General features: G+C 41.1%; 1 protein-coding gene across 3 annotated transcripts; it reads left to right on the plus strand.

The window, feature by feature from the left end:
- The first annotated feature begins 475 nt into the window (after positions 1-475).
- ASNS (asparagine synthetase (glutamine-hydrolyzing)) lies at positions 476-18,513 on the plus strand. 3 transcript variants are annotated; one of them, XM_036328093.1, is made up of 12 exons: positions 476-596; positions 4,095-4,366; positions 8,834-9,071; positions 11,798-11,983; positions 12,181-12,339; positions 12,786-12,913; positions 14,243-14,369; positions 15,454-15,560; positions 16,026-16,126; positions 17,485-17,566; positions 17,650-17,805; positions 18,189-18,513. In XM_036328093.1, the coding sequence occupies exons 2-12, from the start codon at positions 4,118-4,120 to the stop codon at positions 18,396-18,398; spliced, it is 1,743 nt and encodes a 580-aa protein (XP_036183986.1). In that variant the 5' UTR covers positions 476-596; positions 4,095-4,117; the 3' UTR covers positions 18,399-18,513. The 3 variants fall into 3 exon arrangements, with proteins under 3 accessions (XP_036183986.1, XP_036183988.1, XP_036183987.1); XM_036328095.1 differs by having other exon boundaries at positions 12,238-12,339; XM_036328094.1 differs by lacking the exon at positions 476-596 and adding an exon at positions 2,780-3,923.
- The last annotated feature ends 658 nt before the right edge of the window (positions 18,514-19,171 follow it).

Raw genomic sequence — 19,171 nt, forward strand, 5'->3', positions numbered from 1 at the left:
GTTGCAAATATTAAAAAATTTCTATATGTGACACGGCACCACAGTTAAGTTAGGGTTTTTCAAAATGCTGACATGCCAAGCTCAAAAGGTTCGCCATCACTGTACTAAAGTGATGAGAACTCTGTAGAGCCACAGCACTCAAGAAGGGAAATTATTTTTTTTCATTTCCACAATGCTATCCATCTCATTACAACGCAAAATAACCTACCCTAAGAACCCAGTGCAAAAGTTCCCCTAATTGTCAGAACAGCAGGCAAGGTAACCCAGGTGTCAGTGGGTCCCTGGACTGACCTCGGAAGCTATTCTTCAGCAAGTGCAGTAACACATTAAGGAGCTGGAAAAAGGAGTTCCTCCCAGCTCCTCGCACCCCTGGCTCCCCGCCTGTCCCGCCCTCCCGCCCGCCACGCCCACTCCCACGGCCACGCCCCTGCGCGCTGGTTGGCTCCCGCGGGCATGATGAAACTTCCCGCACGCATTACAGGAGGCCGGCGGTATAAAGTGAAAGGAGGCCGGCCGCGCCGCCCCGCCCGCCTGCTGCCCGCTGCCCAGGTCTGTGCTCTCCGTGCCACCTGCTCACCCGCCCCGCTCGCGCCCAGGTAAGCCCGGCTCCCGCGCCCAGCGCAGCGCCTCTCCCTGCTTGCCTCGGGGCTGCCCCGTGGGCGGGAGGAGGATGCTGCCTGGCCCCGCAGATGGGAGGGCAGATGCGGCTCCGGGCTCAGCGGATGCTGCGGCTCCTGCCGGGTGAAGAGGGCGGGGCCTATTGAGGCGCAGCCGGGAGCCCCGGGAGGGGAAAGACCTCGGTCGTGGTCCGCAGAGGGCGGGGTCCGTGAGCGTAGAGGGGAGGTAGCGGCAGCCTAAGTTGCCCCCTGTGAATTTTATTATTTTTTATTATTTTTATTGCGTGGAGGCCTGTGGAAATTGTCGCAGTCCTGAGACCTTCCCGGGCACCGGCTGGAGGGTGCACGTGGCCGGGTGCTGTTGAGTCCCAGGGGGATTTGGTTGCCTGGTCCTGGTCCAGAAGGGGGCGGTGTCGGGGTTGTGGGTCTCGGCCTCGGGATCTGCACTTTCCCTCTCACCTCTGGCTGCGCCTCTTTTACCTAAACACCCCCTCCCCCCGACCCAGGTGACTTGCTGAACACAACCTACGGAAAGAGAGAATGTTGAGGGCGACAGGCGGCGGTGGTACAGAAAAAGGCAGAAGAACTGGCTTACTCGTTTTCAGTGGATTATCTGCTCAATTGAACTAACTTCATATTAATGTTACTATTTTGAATAAAAGACCAGTTTTCTTCTCCCGTGGCCCACAGACCCAGGATCTGTTGCTCTGGGTGCTTGACTAATAATAATTTAAAAGCACCGAGAACTCTTTTTTTCATTGATTGATCGCATTGCAATCAGATTAATTAGAAGCAATTTAGTCTTGCCCTGACCGGTTGTTCAGTGGTTAGAACATCGCCTGTGGACCAAAGGGTCGAGGGTCCGATTGCCGGTCAAGGGCACGTACCTCAGTTGCTGGTTCGATCCCTGGCCCAGATCAGGGGGTGTGCGGGAGGCAACCAGTCCATGTGTATGTCTCTCTCTTCCCCTCTTCTCTCCTTCCCTCCCACTCTCACGCTCTAAAGATCAATGGGAAAAATATCCTTGGGTGAGAATTAAAAAAAAAAAGAAGAAGCAACAACTTGTCTTGAACCTGACCAGGAGTTGGCTGCTCAGATCTTAATGTAAAAATAAAGTGACATGAAGTTTAAGTAGTTGGTAATTAGAGTGTAACGCACCAAAACCACTATCCAATTCTGCAGGGACTAGCCATATGTGACTGTATTGAGAACTTGAAATGCTGGCTAGTCCCAGTTGAGATGTGCTAGTTCCAATTGAGAAATGCCTCCTCGATAATTGTTAATACTGATTAAATGTTTAAATGATTCTATTTTTGGTAAAATGTGCTAAATAAAATATATTTATTGTTAACTTCACATTTTCTCTCTTTTTTTTAATGGTGCTACTAGTATATTTAAAGTTACATATGTGGCTATTTGTGTTGGACAGCACTGATCTAGAAGTTTATGAGGAAATATGGATAATTACCAGGAACAAGTAACAGCAGTAGGACCTTTGCCCTCTAATGAGACTGATTCCAATAAATACAATAGGTGATGGTTTTAATCTGCTTTTTTTCTGCTGGAGAAGTAAATGTGCTTCACAAACTTGGACCCCCTTTTTCCCTTCCAAGTTAGTGGTTAGTATTTATCTTTAGCAGGCTTAATAATGGGATTCTCTAAGCAACATTAGTAGGACCTAGGTAAATAAGTGATTGGCTAATGACCTCATGTGATTTTCAAAGCATTTTTCCAGCCCACTTTTTGTAAAATGTAAGTTTCAGTTGTACAGCATTGTAATTTGATAGCTGTGTACACTACAAAATGATCACTACCAAAAGTCTAGTTATTATCCATTGCCACACAATTGACCCCCTTCGCACCTTTTGCCAATCCTCCAACCCCCTTCTCCTTTGGTAGTCACTGATTTGTTGTTCTCTATATCTATGAGTTTTTGTTTTATTTTTTAGATTCCATGTATAAGTTAAATCATATAGTGTTTATCTTCTTTTGAATTATTTCACTTAGCATTATAACCTCAAGGTCCATATAATTCGTTGTAGATGACGAACTTTTTTATGGCTTAGTAACATTCCATTGTGTGTGTGTGTGTGTGTGTGTGTGTGTGTGTGTGTATATATATATATATATATATATATATATATGGAGTGAAAAGTAGGTGAATTATCAGTAGTCATACTTAAATCTCAGTGAATTTTCCCACTAAATCACATTGTTGGGTATTTGGCCCAGTGTGTGGAAGGGACTGGCATAAGACATATACTGTATTTCCCAGTTGCTTGTGTTAATACCATAATCAATTAATTTGTTCTAGTCTCATTAAGAGGCCAAATGAAGCTCTGAGGTTCATTTAGATACAAATGAAATACCCTTAGAAGATTGCTCAAAATGATTGATATAACATAAGTATATATTTTTTCTTTATGATCTTTGACCCAAATTATCTAGGCATTTGCTGCAAATTTACATTTTTAAAAAATACCAAAATCAGTCATTTCCAAATTACTATTTTGATAAAGTAACTGTTTTGAGCTGGCAGCATCCAAATAAAACAGCCCTTTATTTCACAGTTGAAAATTTGAAATTGCCAGATAATTAACATTTGTAGGAATTATCAATTTACTTATTGGCCTACGGGATGAACCCAGCTGTTTTTCAGAGATGTCATCACTGTCTATGGCCTATCTACTCTGCTTTTTTACTGACCAGAGCAGTTTTGAGACAAAAATATTTGAGAACATCCTTTAGGGCAATTTGATGGTGAACATTGTGTATTTCTGCCAATGTAATTTTTGTTGTTTTTATAAAGCCAGAATATCTGTATCAGATAATATTGCTTTCCTTTTCTCTTTATAATTTCTTTTATCACATTTGAATAAATCACTTAGTGGTAAACTAGAAGTTGTGAAACGCTTATAACAGCTGTATATCTTCATATTACACTTTAGCAGCATGTATCATCTTCCATTCTACCTGCTATCTTCTATGTGCGGTTAGTACAGGTAAAGAGAGTACATTTAATTGTCTAGGAGACCCCTGAGGATACTGTAGTAATCTAGAGAGTCTCATGGACTTTTGAGGGCGTTTGAGATTCTGGGCTGGAGAGAGTAGGGTGGGGTCTCTGGGCAGAAGCCAGCCTACATGTCATCTGTATTTTGGGAGTGAACCTCGCATGCAGAATAGAATGTGGCCTGAACACTGCCAGCTCTAGCCGACCAAATCCCAAGGTGAGAGAGATGCAGGCTTCGGGTGCTAAGCCGCTGTAGCTGGCTGGACAAAAAGGCCACCCATCTTTCCTGAATACTTGTAAGTAAATTAAGTTATTTTCTACTCCTGTTGGCCTGCCATCCTATGCAGTAGATAAGATAGTTTATATTTCAGTCTTTGAAATGTTTTATGCAAGTTTTTGGAATCAAGATTTAATACAAACTCGGATTGGAGACTGAGTCTTTAACGGGTCTGCTTTTCCCTCCATAGAGAACACGTCGCTTCACTGCACCATGTGTGGCATTTGGGCCCTCTTTGGCAGCGATGACTGCCTTTCTGTTCAGTGCCTGAGTGCGATGAAGATTGCACACAGGGGTCCGGATGCATTTCGCTTTGAGAATGTCAACGGATATACCAACTGCTGCTTTGGATTTCACCGGTTGGCGGTGGTTGACCAGCTGTTTGGAATGCAGCCAATTCGAGTAAAGAAATATCCTTATTTGTGGCTATGTTACAACGGAGAAATCTACAACCACCGGAAGGTAAACAAAATGAAACCAGAGGATATCTTGATGTGATTAAGCCTTAGAGCTCATTGGGTATAATCATTTTTACATATCTTATAAAATGGTTTTTACTTTTCAGAGCACTTTCCATGTTCATGATCTCATTTGTTCCAGTTATATAGACAGGGCACTGATGAGCAAAAGGGTGAAGTGACTTGGTCACACAAAAAAAGATAAAAGATAAAATGGGAATTACAATTCAGGTTCTTTAACTCTTAGTGTCCTCCCCCTCACCCCCCCATCATGAATTTAAAGGTTAATTAGAGCCTGTGCTAGGCTTGGTGGTAGGTGCTGGGGATTCAGTAGTAAATAAGAGAGGTAGGTCTGCACTGTAAAGAAGCTTATTCTATTTAGGGATCAGACAAAAAAAGTCATTGTACATATAACATCATCCTGACAACATGAATATGGAGCTGGTGGGTATGGGAGATCCAGTTTTGGGAAGGGTAGTCAGAGGGGGTCTCTTGAGAAATTGACACTGGAACTGAGAGGCAATAGACAAGCATCAGCCAGCACTGGGAAGAGCATTTCCTGTAGAGGGACTGGCAGGTGTAGAAGCCCTGAGGCGGGAAGCAGTCCTCAGATTGTCTTAAGAAAACAAGTTAGGGTTGGGAAGGCAGGCAGGACCAGATCAAGTAGGACTTGGTATAGTATGGAGTTGGAATATCATTCTAAGAGCACAGAGATTTGAGATTTAATAGTTTGGAGGTGATCATATTTGTAGTTTTTCTATAATGTTGTCCTTAAGATATTTATGGTGACTGCATTCTTCCACTTAATCAGAACAAAGGACAGAAAGGTGGCCAGATGCAATTAAATGCAAGAAGTAGGACTTTTAGCAGCATTAAAATTGGAACAGCTTTATAATCTGGTAAAAGTTTACTCTTAGGATGAGAATGGGTGAGGGGATGGAAATTCTGACCTGAGGAAGCTACGGTAAACTTACTAAGAACCTTCCAATGTGGAATTATTTGGCTAATGTTTCATAAGAAAATTTTAAATCTAAAATTTGCAGGGTTTTTTGTCATCCTTCTTTCCAACTTTTAATTTTAAAAGGAACAGAACAATGAAAACCAATTGAATAACTGCTAATGTTTTGCCATATTTGCCTTATCTCTGTTTCTCTATATTTATACACATATACATTTATTTTTTGTTGTATTTAGAGTATATTACACATACTATGACTTCTAAAATGGAAGAATATATCTCTTAAGAATAAGGACATTCTCCAACCTAATACCAATACTGTTATTAAAACTAAGCATCCAGCCCTAACCAGTTTGGCTCAGTGGATAGAGCGTCGGCCTGCGGACTGAAGGGTCCCAGGTTTGATTCCAGTCAAGGGCATGTACCTGGGTTTCAGGCACATACCCAGTAGGGAGTGTGCAGGAAGCAGCTGATCGATGTTTCTCTCTCATCGATGTTTCTAACTCTCTATCCCTCTCCCTTCCTCTCTGTAAAAAATCAATAAAATATATTTTTTAAAAAAACAAAAAACTAAGAATCCATAATACCTTCTAATATCTAGTTCATATTTCCCTAAGTTTCCCAGGAATATGTTTATGGCTGGGTTTTTTTATTGTTAGTTTGTTTATTGGTTTTGAGCCAGATTTCATTCAAGGTTCATATCTCTGGGTATTTTTTGAGCCTTCTTGATACACACCTATTCATGGGTAGGGTTTTATATTCTAACCACCCTTTGGACTTTTAGTTTTTATCTCTAAACCGTAGCTTTTGCCATTGTTTGTTGTCTGCTTATAGGAATACTCCATTACAGACTTCTCATTTGAAAAGTTTTTATAGTTATCCATCAAATGCTTTTCACATTTATTAAGGGCCTAGAATATATACATCAGGCATCATTTGTCTAGGTGTTTGAAGACAAAATGGTGAACAGGGAAGGTAAGAATGGAGTTTCATGCTAGTGGAGTCCAGGAGGGGAGCTATTAAAACTCCGTTCTTACTAAGCCAGATTAGTGCCAAATACACAAGAGTGCTAGGTTGTATTATGGTTCCATTAGCCTGACTTTCACCTTAAACAAGACAGGAAATTCCTTCTTTACTTGAACAGCATTGCTTCTTTTGTGTGTTTTGTTAATAGTTATAAAAAGTTAAGTATTTTAAAAATATTTCTATTGTAAATCAGCAAAGTATGTTGTATTGTCAAAAGCAGAGAGGTTCCATTGCTTCTGTCTGTCATCTGTGGTAATCCAGTGTGAGTAGAAATCTGTCTAAAGAATGGACATTTTAGGCTCTTGTAAAATATTCTGCAACAGAAGCTCCAAAGCCCTCCTGTTGTTGATGAAAATAAAATTTACTACTACCACTAAAATGCAGCCTGAGGTGTATGGGGAGTGGGAGGAGAATAAGGCAAGGAGAGGAGGAATCTGAGTAAAGGCTGGGGCATAGAGGAGGCCCTCTCCCTGCCGGGAGCAGCAGGGCCTTGCAGCCAAGTCCAAGGGCACTGTGATTTCCAGATGGTAGCAAGATATGGGAGCTTCTCTCTCAGCAGAGCAGGAGGTGGTACCTGTGAATTATTAACCCATAAATTACCTGCAAAGCTTACGCCCAAGAGCAGTGATGACATGGTAGTAGAGGGAAAGTTTGGGAAGCTGCTGCTTGCTAAAATCATTGGATACTTTAGGGTCACTTATCCCTCAGGTACTTAAGTCCAGAAGGGTCAGCAGAAGACCGTTCCCACACCTCACCTGCCAGTGACAGATCATCTCTGATGGTCTCTTAGAGCAGGGAGAGGCAACCAGGAGGTGGCTTTGTAGACACTGGAGGCGGCCAACCCCCATTTTTGGGCTTTGTTCTGTGAGGGCTTAGAGACAGAAGGTCCACAAGTTTATATGAAGCATGTTTCATAGGCTGTATGTATACAAACATGTAAATTTTAAAAAATATATATATTTTTATTGATTTCAGAGAGGAAGGGAGAGAGAGATAGAAACATCAGTGATGAGAGAGAATCATTGAAAAACTACATCCTGTACACTTCACACTGGGGATCGAGCCTGCAAACTGAGCATGTGCCCTGACCGTGCACCTGGTTCACAGGTCGACGCTTAACCACCAAGCCACACCAGTCAGGGTAGACTTACTTTTTGAAAATTAAAAACGTGTTTTAAATGTTTAAACTTATCTAAAAATTTCCACCTGATTTTATAGGAACCTTTTTCTCTCCCTTGTCAGCCAGAAATCATGAATTAAGTACGGTTTGCCAGTGATGATGGAGATCCTCAGGGCTTGGGAACATAAACTCCCTGACTCTGCAGTGATAGTGACTGTCCCTTTGCTCCTTTGGATCATGTGCTCTGATCAGCTTCACTGTCATTCTGTCCATCTGTGAGAAGTCCCTGTACTTCCACTGCAGAGGGGAGGACTGGATGTCCTCCCCAGGGACCTGCAGCTTTGTTTTAGACCACGTGTCTCTATTATTGTGACGGAATCATTTATTTGCCGGGGAATAGTGCCAAATATGTTTGTGCTTTTGCTTTCTATTTTCATAGGTGGGTCTTTTAGGCTGACCTAGAAGAAACTCAGTCAGTACTATATTCTGAAATCAAAATTTCACAATAGTAGAAGTTACACTTTTAGGGTCATGGCAACTGGGCAACCCATTTGCTTAACTTACATATATACAGGGGTGGGCAAAAGTGGGTCTGCAGTTGTGAGTATGCGAAACAGAGTTTGTTCTTGTATTATGTATTAATCATTGTATTATTTGCCATACAAACAACGATAAACCTACTTTTGCCCACCCCCTCCATACCTCCATGCATTGCTGTTCTGGTGCATTATCTCCACATTCTGTTTATGAGAATGCAACTAAAGTTTTCACAGAATGCCATGATTCTTCTAAACCACTCAAGTGCATGAAATGATTATTGAGCGTAGAAATATTGAAAGAACTTGGCAGTAAAAAATTATTAGTGAGATCAACCAGAGGACTTGTATGCATGCATATAAGCCTAACCAATGGACACAGACACCAGGGGGGTGAGGGCATGAGAGAGGGGAGAGGAGGCAATGGGGGATAAGGACACATATGTAAAACCTTAATCACTAAAGAAAAAAGCCTATATAATAAAAGGGTAATATGCAAATTGACCCTAATGGTAAAATGACCAGAATGACTGCTTGACCAGTCACTATGAGGTGCACTGACCACCTCTTGATTCTTTTCCTTGGCTGGCAGGTTCTGATCACCAATGGCGAATGGGGAACCAGGGTGGGTGGTGGCGGGGGCTGGAGCCGGCTGCGGACAGCCAGGGAAGATGGCCCTGATCGCAGGCCAGGCCAGGCCATACCCACACATGAATTTCGTGCGCTGGGCCTCTAATAAATAAATAAATAAATAAATAAATAAATAAATAAATAAAATTATTAGTGAATGCAAGGATTCTAACACTTTAATTTTGCTATTGCTTCCTTAAGCTGCAACACCATTTTGCATTTGAATATCAAACCAAAGTGGATGGTGAGATAATCCTTCATCTTTATAACAAAGGAGGAATTGAGCAAACTGCTAGTCTGTTGGATGGGGTATTTGCGTTTATTTTACTGGATACAGCGAATAAGAAGGTGTTCCTGGGCAGAGATACCTATGGAGTCAGACCGTTGTTTAGAGCCATGACAGAAGATGGATTTTTGGCTGTGTGTTCAGAAGCTAAAGGTAATATGTTTTTTTCTACAGATTTTCATTATTATCCTGGATTTTATGTCCCCCCCCCCCCCCCCAGGTCATGTTTACAACTCCCATAGGGGGCAATCCAGAATTTTACAATTGACTAAGTAAGTCACGGACCCTCTGGCTTTGTGTTTTTTAAACCAAGTAGTTGGATTCTCCTTTTAGCACTTAAATTCCGTAATCCTTGAAGTATAAATCTATGTAGTAAATTCATTTAATTTTTGTTGTGCTGATATGCTTTGCATATAGTTTGATCCCATATGTTTTGGCAAGTTTACCTCTATCATCTATCTACATATATAAAAGCCTAAACGACCTAATGACTGGTCGCTATGATGCACACTGACCATCAGGAGGCAGACGCTCAATGTAGGAGCTGCTCCCTGGTGGTCAATGGGCTCCCACAGCGGGAGCGCTGCTCAGCTGACCGATGGGCGCCAGACACAGGGCTTATGGCTGGTGAGCGCAGCTGTGAAGGCGCGAGCCTCTCCTGATCGGGACTGACTGGGCACAAGCCCATGGCAGGCGCAGTGGGGCCAAGATGAGCGGGAACGGCAGGCAGGAGCAGCAGGTGGCATTGGACTGCCGGTTTCGGCCCAATCCCCACAGGCCATGACTAGGGGCCCCACTGGTGCATGAATGCGTGCACTGGGCCTCTGGTATTATAATATTAGGTTTGGTCCTGCAGTTGTTGTACTGTGGAACCAGGTCATAGCTATAGCAAATTTTTATTTAGCATTCTGAAAACAGCTTTATTGATAATTCACATACCTTACAATTCACCCATTTAACGTATATAATTCAGCGGTTTTTAGTATATTCACAGATATCTGCTACTAAAACTCCTGTGAATTTTAGAAAATTTTTCACCACCTAAAAAAGAAACCCTGTACTCTTTAATTGTCACTCCCCATCCCTCTATATCCATCAATTGTTGAACCTCTCTGGAGACATTTCATATGAACGGGATCAAGTCATGTGGTCTTTTGTGATGGGCTTCTTTCACTTGCATAATGTTTTCAAGATTTGTTTGTCTTGTAGCATGTATTGTACTTACTTTTTACAGCCAAAAGATATTCTGTTACATGGATATACCACATTTTGTTTATCCATTTGCCAGTGGGTAGACATGTGGGTTGTTTCTCCCTTTTGGCTATTTTGAATAATGCTACTATAAATATTTGTCTGCAAGTTTTTGCATGGACATATGTTTTCATTTCTCTTGGGCATATCCCTAGGGTGGGCTTGCTGGGTCATGTGGTAACTCTGTGTTTAATTGTTGGAGGAATTGCCAGACTGTTTTTCAAAGTGGCTGTGCAGTATATGAGGGTTATATCTCCATCAGCAGTATATGAGGGTTTCAATTTCTCCACATCCTCACAGACTTTTTCCCTAACTTTTTGATTCTAGCCATCCTGCTACATAGGAAGTACCACTTCATTGTCCTTTCAATTGGCATTCTCCTGTGGACAGGGATGTTGAGCATTTTTTCTTGTCTGTGTGCCATTTGTATATCTTCGTTAGAGAAATGTCTGTTTAGTTCTTTGATCCTTTTTTCCTGCTGAGGATCATTTGATTTTTTAATATTTTAAAAAAATTAACAGACTGCTTTTTAGAGCATTTTTACATTTCAGGAAAATTGAACAGAAAGTAGAGTTCCCATACAGGGTGGGGCTAAAGTAGGTTTACAGTTATGAGTACATGAAACAGTTTATTCTTGTATTATTCTTTATTAATTATTATATTATTTTCCATATGAACAACTGTAAACCTACTTTTGCCCCACCCTGTATATTCTTTCCATTATGTTCATCAAGGTTACAGAATACATGATCAATATGCAAAAATGAGGTTATTTTTTGCCATTGATTTCTGGAGAGAATGGAAGGGAGGGAGGAGGGGGAGAGAGAGAGAGAAACATCAACATGAGAGAGACACATCAATTGGTTACCTCCTGCAAGCACCCCCACCAGGGCTGGGGAAACTGCAACCAAAGTACGTGCCTTTGACCAGGAATCGAACCCAAGACCCTTGGGTCTTAGGGCCAATGCTCTAACCTTTTAGCCACACCAGCCAGGGCAACATTCATCTTTTATCTCTTACCTAGACAGTGGTAGCATCCTAAAATCTGGTCTACCTGCATGTCTCTTTTTGCTTTATTTCAAGTCTTTTCTCACTTATTTTCTAGATTTAATATTGGTTGAAGCAAGAATAATGAGATCAATAAAAGGGTCCTTAGAATACCAGTCACAGTGTGGGTACTAAGAGATGTCTGAATTGGTCTATTTGCAGGCATTTCAAATGGCACAAAAGAAGTATACCTGTTAAGCACTATTAGGAAACCCCTGTAGGGAGAACACAGGGAAAAGAAGACCTCCCCTGTGTCTCCTTTGGGCCTGATAACTTGATATGATATAGAATTATAACTTTAAATTCAATTTACCCCTTGAAATTTCTTGACTCACATTTTGCATCCTTCATAACACTGCCCTTTTCCAGACCGAATGATCTCAGCCAGGGTACTGCAACAGTTTCTCTTTCTCATTGCTTTTAGAATGACTTACCAAAAACTCCTTTTATTTTGCTCCTGCAGTGGATATGCATTTGTATTAAAAAGGGAAAACAAATAGGAATTTAAAGGATATTAACTGATCATGAAAGTTACTGTGAAGTGTGCTCATTCGAATAAAGTTATCTTTTTGAATTCGTAGGTCTTGTTAACTTGAAGCACTCCACAGCTCCTTTTTTAAAAGTGGAGCCTTTTCTCCCAGGACACTATGAGGTTTTGGATTTAAAGCCAAATGGCAAAGTTGCATCAGTGGAAATGGTCAAATATCATCACTGCAGAGATGAGCCTCTACACGCCCTCTATGACAGCGTCGAGAAGCTATCCCCAGGTAATAAAGCAAATGCCCACTTACCCATTCCCCACCTCTCTCCCAAAGGAGGATTAGACTCACGCATCATTGGAATGATTTCCTATTGATGATCTGTTTCCTATTTAATTTGGAGGTGGCACAGTGGGATCTGACAAACTCCACTGTTGAGCAAATGCCGTGAGGATAGATGTTAATGATTCTATCCCTCTTCGCAGCAAGGAACTCAGCCCGAGCATGTCTGGCGCTGTTTCACCTACTTCATGTATTCACAGGTTTTGAGATAGAAACCGTGAAGAGCAACCTCCGCATCCTTTTTGACAATGCCATTAGGAAACGTTTGATGACAGACAGAAGGATTGGCTGTCTTCTATCAGGTGAAGACCGTTAAAAAAACAACTAGTTATATTTAATATGTATTTGTTTAAGTTAAAGGATTTGTAGCTATCCCTGAGGTTTTGCCCATAAAATATTTACTTTATGACTTAATCTTTTCTCCATTATAGGATGAAATAGTTTTCTCTAAGCTGCATTTCATATTTATGGTAATTTAGCAAGTTAAAGTTACACTATAATTATTGTTGGGATGAGTGAGTAAACATTTTTTAGAGTTGTGTGTAGTGATTGTTGAACCCATTCAAATGCCGTTAACCATGATCACTGGCTATGTTAGATTTTTCTCTTATTAAAGTTGACTTTCAGTTTATAAAAGTTGGGGATTTAAAATGATAAAACTCCAGTCTTGGTGCTTAATATGAACGCAGGTCATCTGTCCCAGTCTGTGCACAGCACATGACCAGTACACCTGTCGTCTTGCTCGTAGGGGGCTTGGATTCCAGTTTGGTTGCTGCCACCCTGATGAGGCAGCTAAAGGAAGCCCAAGTCCAGTACCCTTTCCAGACATTCGCCATTGGCATGGAAGACAGTCCTGATTTACTAGCTGCCAGAAAGGTAAGACATCATCTCTGCCTGTTACTAGGATGAAAATAAAGCCAGTAATGATGATTCTGTACTTCTGCTATATTGACTCTGGTAATTGTTTTAACATGAACTGTGTTAAAATGTAATGAAATGCCGGTTTCAACTATGTTGTACACTGTATTCTGGGTACTTTTATCTACTGTGGTCAATGGAGTTCTCATAAAAACCCTATGACAATCATTCTCATTTCAAAAGTGGTTAGGCCTTCGGGCTTAGGAGCCTGATGGCTCATTTCAAATCCTAGCTCCACCTTGCAGTTCCTCACTTATGAGGAAGTAATAGTATCTACTACAGAATAGTATTGAGGTGAAAATTATATAATTCACAAAAAGTGCACAGGGTAGAGCCTAGCATGTAGTAAGTACTTGGTGAATGTTAGCTGTTATTTTATTTTTTTAAGATTTTAAAAGATTGATTCTTAGAGGAAAGGGGGGGGGGGAGGGAGAGAGTGAGAGAGAGAGAGAAACATTGATGTGAGAACAGAATATTGATTGGCTGCCTCCTGCAAGCCCCCTACTGGGGATTAAACCTACAATCTGGGCATGTGCCGTGACTGGGAATCAAACCAGCAATCTTTTGGTGCATGATATGACACCCAATCAATTAAGCCACACTAGCCAGGGCTTGAGTTTTTTGTTTGTTTTTATGAAGCAGTATGTTTAGGACTATGGGAAAAGGTGATGTAGTACACATTCAGTGTGCAGGAGACTTCATTCCTAATCTGGAAAAACTGACATAGAATGATGATAAAGAGCTAGAGAGCAGTCCCAAAGCAAGTTGATTAAAGATGAAAGGATCCAAAATAGGCAAAGAAAATATTATAAGGGGAGGGGCCATTGCATTTAGGCATAATATCCCAGGTATAAAATGAGGCATTGCAGGAGGGTGGAAAGATGGCCAAGGTTAGAGCAAGACCATGCTGGACTAGAGAGAGATGAGGTAGGTTAGGTAAAGTAGATGTGTGTTTTGGGGGTGGGGTAGTATGCTAAATGGAAGCCTCTTACTGTTAGGTTGAAGTCTTGCAGTGAAAGGCTGATGGGAGTTCTACCTCTTGGTGGTTGAGTGGAGGGGAGGGACTGGGGGCAGGCAAGGGAACTTGACTAGGTGGGACTTCTATGTGGTGGCCTGGAGAGTCATGTCCCCATATTGTAGGGGCCTACTGAACCATTTCCCCTTATTTTGCCTAGTTTTCCACTATTGTTAGTTCATAAGACATTGTGAAATAGAGTCAAGTTTCATTTCCAAGGGCAGTTCTTTTCTTTAAATAACAAGTGTGTGGGTATTTCTTTATATAATCAGGTGGCAAATCATATTGGGAGTGAACACCATGAAGTCCTCTTTAACTCTGAGGAAGGTATTCAGGCCCTGGATGAAGTCATATTTTCCTTGGAAACTTATGACATTACAACAGTTCGCGCTTCAGTGGGTAAGGTATTTTATATCAAAAAGGCTTTTAATTCTGAAAAACTATAAGTTGTAAGAATATTATTTCAAGCAACAGTTTAAAAAGCATACTCCAGAATAAATGTAAATAGTCACCAAGTATCTAAGACAAGATCATTTAAGAATTCCCTGAATTTCTTGGAGTGAGAGGGACAACAAATATGTAGTGAAACTTCCACATTTATAGTATCACTGTTGATATTTCTCTAAAAAGTAGATATATATGTTCTGCAACCTCTTCCCCCAATTTCTCTGTATAATGTTTCTTGGGCTATATAGGGAAATAGGTCTGGGCGGTAACTAATTTTCTGTAAGAAGTACTCATTTTAGATATATTCTGATAAATTATCATACAACTTATCAATCAGTAACAGGCAATACTAGTTTTATCTGGTGGATACATTCCAATATCAGACTGATCCAATGTTGTTGAGCCTCTAATATGTACTGGCTTAGATATGCCTCTTTTAAGAGACTCAGAATCTGATAACACTTTGAGTATATATACTTTATATATAGTATATCTGGTGTTAATATTTCATTGGGGCGGAAGCAATTAGTAAAAATGTCTAAAAAGTCTGCCTAGGGAAGCGTTAAGAACAAATACTGGCTTACAGGGATGTGGAGCAGGAACCAATGGGCATCTTTTAATAACTTATGTAGTATCTTTAACTATATGTGAAAATTGGTGGATGGATAGTATTAAAAAAAATTAAAACCAAACTACCAAAACCTTAACTCTCTTACTATTTTTTGTATACTTAATCTAAAACTCGTGCTTTTGCAGTGCAATAGCCCAAAACCATTCCACAATTTCATATATAGGTTTTAAAATGTTAATGCTTTTAGACCAAGAATGTCCACCTTAAAATTTTGCTAAATTGGACAATGATGCAAATATCTTAAAAATTTCATACGTTTCATACCAGTATCACCATACAAAAAATGATAAGAGTCTAATCTAAGAACAAAACTTGTAGTTGTTTCCAAAAACCATTTAAAAATAAAAGACATTTTTGGTGAAGAGTTATGTCGACATTAATAGTAATTTCTGTCTCTTCTTTAAGGTATGTACTTAATTTCCAAGTACATTCGGAAGAACACAGATAGTGTAGTGATCTTCTCTGGAGAAGGCTCAGATGAACTTACGCAGGGTTACATATATTTTCACAAGGTAAGCATTCAGAAATGGAAGGATATTGGTGTTAGATTAAGAAAAGCATGAAAAATGAAAAAAAGGGGAAGTATGAATTATGTCACTATTTTCAGTATAGCAGTAACACTTCTGAGTACCTTGGGAGGTATATGAGGAAATCTGAGACTGTCTGCTTTGTGTTTTCTTGGAGGGAGAAAGAAGTCTTAATAATGTCGATAATCTCTATTCTTCAAGCATGGGAATCATGTCCCTTAATCCCCTGTGATATTATGGTTCTTGCACAGTGTGTCCATTGTATTTGTTCTTTGGTGTGAGGGAAGACATATTTTATACAGCATCCCTCCCTTCCCTAAACTCTGTGGCTTTTTGCCTCACCCACCTTTAGAGTTGGAGTATGTGTAAGAGTAAGAAGCAAAAACTTCTATTTGCTCAAAGCACATCTGCCTGTGTATTTCTGACTGTCGGCTGTTTGTTGGTCGCTAGGCTCCTTCTCCGGAACAGGCCCAGGAGGAGAGCGAGAGGCTGCTGAAGGAGCTCTATCTGTTCGATGTCCTCCGCGCAGATCGAACCACTGCTGCCCACGGGTAACTCAGTGTTTTGAGAGGCGATGGTAACAATTAACCTCAAGCACCGAAAGTGCAGTGGCCGACTTTTTTTTTTCTTTCCAATTGGTTATACGTTGTCGAGTATGACTTTTATAGAGAAAATGAAGCTTGTCTCTTAGCCCCAAAGAAATTAGGCTAAATTCAAAGTGCTGCTGTGGGAATGGGAGAGGACTTTCACAGGTGGTTCTAGACCAAGTTTCCACCTTCACAGCATAACAGCATTTCGCTCATATCTGAACAACTGCGAGGGAAGGCAGTTGCAGCTCTTTTTAAGTCTCGAAGGGAAGTGACCTCCTTGTCACAGGTGCTGAGCACCTGCCTGCTTGATGCTGTGTGATCCTGCGTAGGGATAAGAAGATGCGAGAGGTTTGATAAAATTATAAAACCAGGTTTCTATGGCATCATTTCTGTTGGCTAAAGTTTTCATTTTGTCCTGGTTGGTTGGCTCAGTTGGTTGGAGCATCATTCTGTACACCAAAAGGTTTCAGGTTCGATTCCCGGTCAGGGCACATACCTAGGTTGCGGGTTCGATCTCCTGTTGGGGTGCATGCAGGAGGTTACTGATAGATGTTTCTCTCTCACATAGATGTCTCTCCCCTTTCCTCCCTCTCTAAAATCAGTAAAAGCATGTCCCCGAGTGAGGATTAGATAAGTATATGTTATAAAGTTTCACTTTTTAGCTGGCCATGTTGGAGAGTTGAAGATACTTGTTATACATGATAAATAACCAACATTAAATGTTTCTGTTGCTTCCACCAACCACGCTTAGATTACAGAGTAATAAATTATGGGGGTGGCAGTGAACGGAATCCGTGGTTATGGTCCTATCCCTTGTCCTAATTTAGTCACCAGGATTCAGGATGCAAATGATGCCCCTGTGAGGGAACCAGAACATTGGTTTATACTGAATCTTATATGTAAATTTTCAATCAGTCGAGCAAAAAATTTTGAATTATCATTACAGCTTTTAATAGGACAAAAGATGGTCCCACCCAGAAAAATCTTTGAGTTTGAAAGGCCAAGGCAAAGGACGTTCTTAATCATCCATGCCACTCGTGATTCTTTCTCTGCTTTTTGAGATAGGTGTTCACTTGTTCCCAGAAGGGAAAGTAAAAGTAATTTTTCTCAAACTGCTTATTTCACTCCCTATTTGAGGTAGTACATCTGTATTCATGGATTCTTACAGGGCTATCAGTTCGGAGGATTGAAAAAAATGACATTATAATCTTAACAATACTTAGAGGCTGGTTGAATTGCTAGGAAACTCTAAGCCATGATCTAAATGGACAGGCGCTAAATACCCATCTTGATTTGGATCTCTTCTCTTCCCCTTTAAGCCTGGAATTGAGGGTCCCATTCCTGGACCATCGGTTTTGTTCCTATTACTTGTCTCTGCCGCCTGATATGAGAATCCCCAAGGTAGGTGCATCGGTTCAGGATAAAAACTGGCCATTGGTGTTGGTTGTATCTGTAGCTTTTCCTGATGCTCCTTTTGTCTTCAGAACGGGATAGAAAAACATCTCCTGAGAGAGACATTTGAGGACTCCAATCTGCTACCGAAAGAGATTCTCTGGCGACCGAAAGAAGCCTTCAGTGATGGCATAACCTCCGTTAAGAATTCCTGGTTTAGGATTTTACAGGAACATATTGAGCATCAGGTATGATGCTTTTAAAAGTATTTTCTGGAATAGGACAATTTGGGTATAGAGTTTATTTTGTGCTTAGTTTCAATGTTTTGTATCTGTAGGAGAGGCTTCCTCTTTTTTAAGAATTAACTAGCACGTAGGATTATAAAGTAGCATCTCATGTTAAGAGAGAAGAGACTTAACCAATGTTCTTTAAAAGTTCCATAGCTGTGCATTTTGTGGTCTTTAACACTTTCTAAATGATGGGTGATGCAGAAGGTCTCCGGCTGTATTTACAGTCAAGCCTTTTCAAATCTATCTTTTCTCTTTTGGTTTTATGAAGCTAGATTAAATACATGTATTTCTATGCCATTTAAAAAAAATACCATTCTGGTTTTATACACTCATTCTTACAGGTTGATGATGCAATGATGGCAGCGGCAGCCCAGAAGTTTCCCTTCAACACTCCTAAAACGAAAGAAGGCTACTACTACCGTCAAATCTTTGAACGCCACTACCCAGGCCGGGCTGACTGGCTGACCCACTACTGGATGCCCAGGTGGATTAACGCCACCGACCCTTCTGCACGCACTCTGACCCATTACAAGTCAGACACCAAAGCGTAGGCACTTTCTAAGAACATTTACATATTGTGAAGGGTAAAGGACTTGGGGGCTCCAGAGGTAGCATTGAGCTTCATCTGCCCAGGTGGTGAAAAAAATAAAAGTCTTAAATCTAAAACATTGCCACAGTCATTTATATTCATACTGTTCTTTCATTAGCGGTGACTAGGAACTGAGCAGCTTTTACTGTGTCACAGTAAGGGAGAGAGTGGATGAGGAAAGAGGGGGACAGCCTGTTTGCTGCGAGAATGCACAAGGACCCTCCTGGCAGGGTTGCTTTGTCTCTTGCCCACAGGGCCTCCTTCCAGTCCTCGCCTGGTCAGAGTGGTCTCTCTGACTTCCCTCTCTCAGTTCTTTCTGCATCCTGACAACTGGCTAGGCCAGTGGTTGGCAAACTCATTAGTCAACAGAGCCAAATATCAACAGTACAACGATTGAAATTTCTTTTGAGAGCCAACTTTTTTAAACTTAAACTATATACGTAGATACATTGTTATTAACTTAATTAGGGGACTCCTAAGGCTTAGGAAGAGCCACACTCAAGGGGCCAAAGAGCCGCATGTGGCTCGAGAGCCGCAGTTTGCCGACCATGGGGCTAGGCCGACTCCGGAGGAATTAGTCCTTTGCAAGAGTTCAGGAAAGCTCTGTTTTGTTAAGATAGTAAGATTGTTGTTGTTGAGCCAATGCAATGTGTCTTCTGGAACTGTTGATGCTGAACAGCACCCGATGTTAGACCTTGGTCCTTAAGTTTGGCTAAGAAAGAATTCAGAGCCAAG

This window comes from Myotis myotis, unplaced genomic scaffold (genome assembly GCF_014108235.1).
Source record: "Myotis myotis isolate mMyoMyo1 unplaced genomic scaffold, mMyoMyo1.p scaffold_m19_p_11, whole genome shotgun sequence".
Classification (NCBI taxonomy): Eukaryota; Metazoa; Chordata; class Mammalia; order Chiroptera; family Vespertilionidae; genus Myotis; species Myotis myotis.

Excerpts from the sequence above, each read along its gene's own strand:
- ASNS (XM_036328093.1), top strand. The coding sequence starts at position 4,118 with ATGTGTGGCATTTGGGCCCTCTTTGGCAGCGATGACTGCCTTTCTGTT. Across the intron at positions 9,072-11,797 it reads TGTGTGTTCAGAAGCTAAAG|GTCTTGTTAACTTGAAGCAC; the intron begins GTAATATGTTTT and ends TTGAATTCGTAG. Across the intron at positions 16,127-17,484 it reads CGAACCACTGCTGCCCACGG|CCTGGAATTGAGGGTCCCAT; the intron begins GTAACTCAGTGT and ends TTCCCCTTTAAG.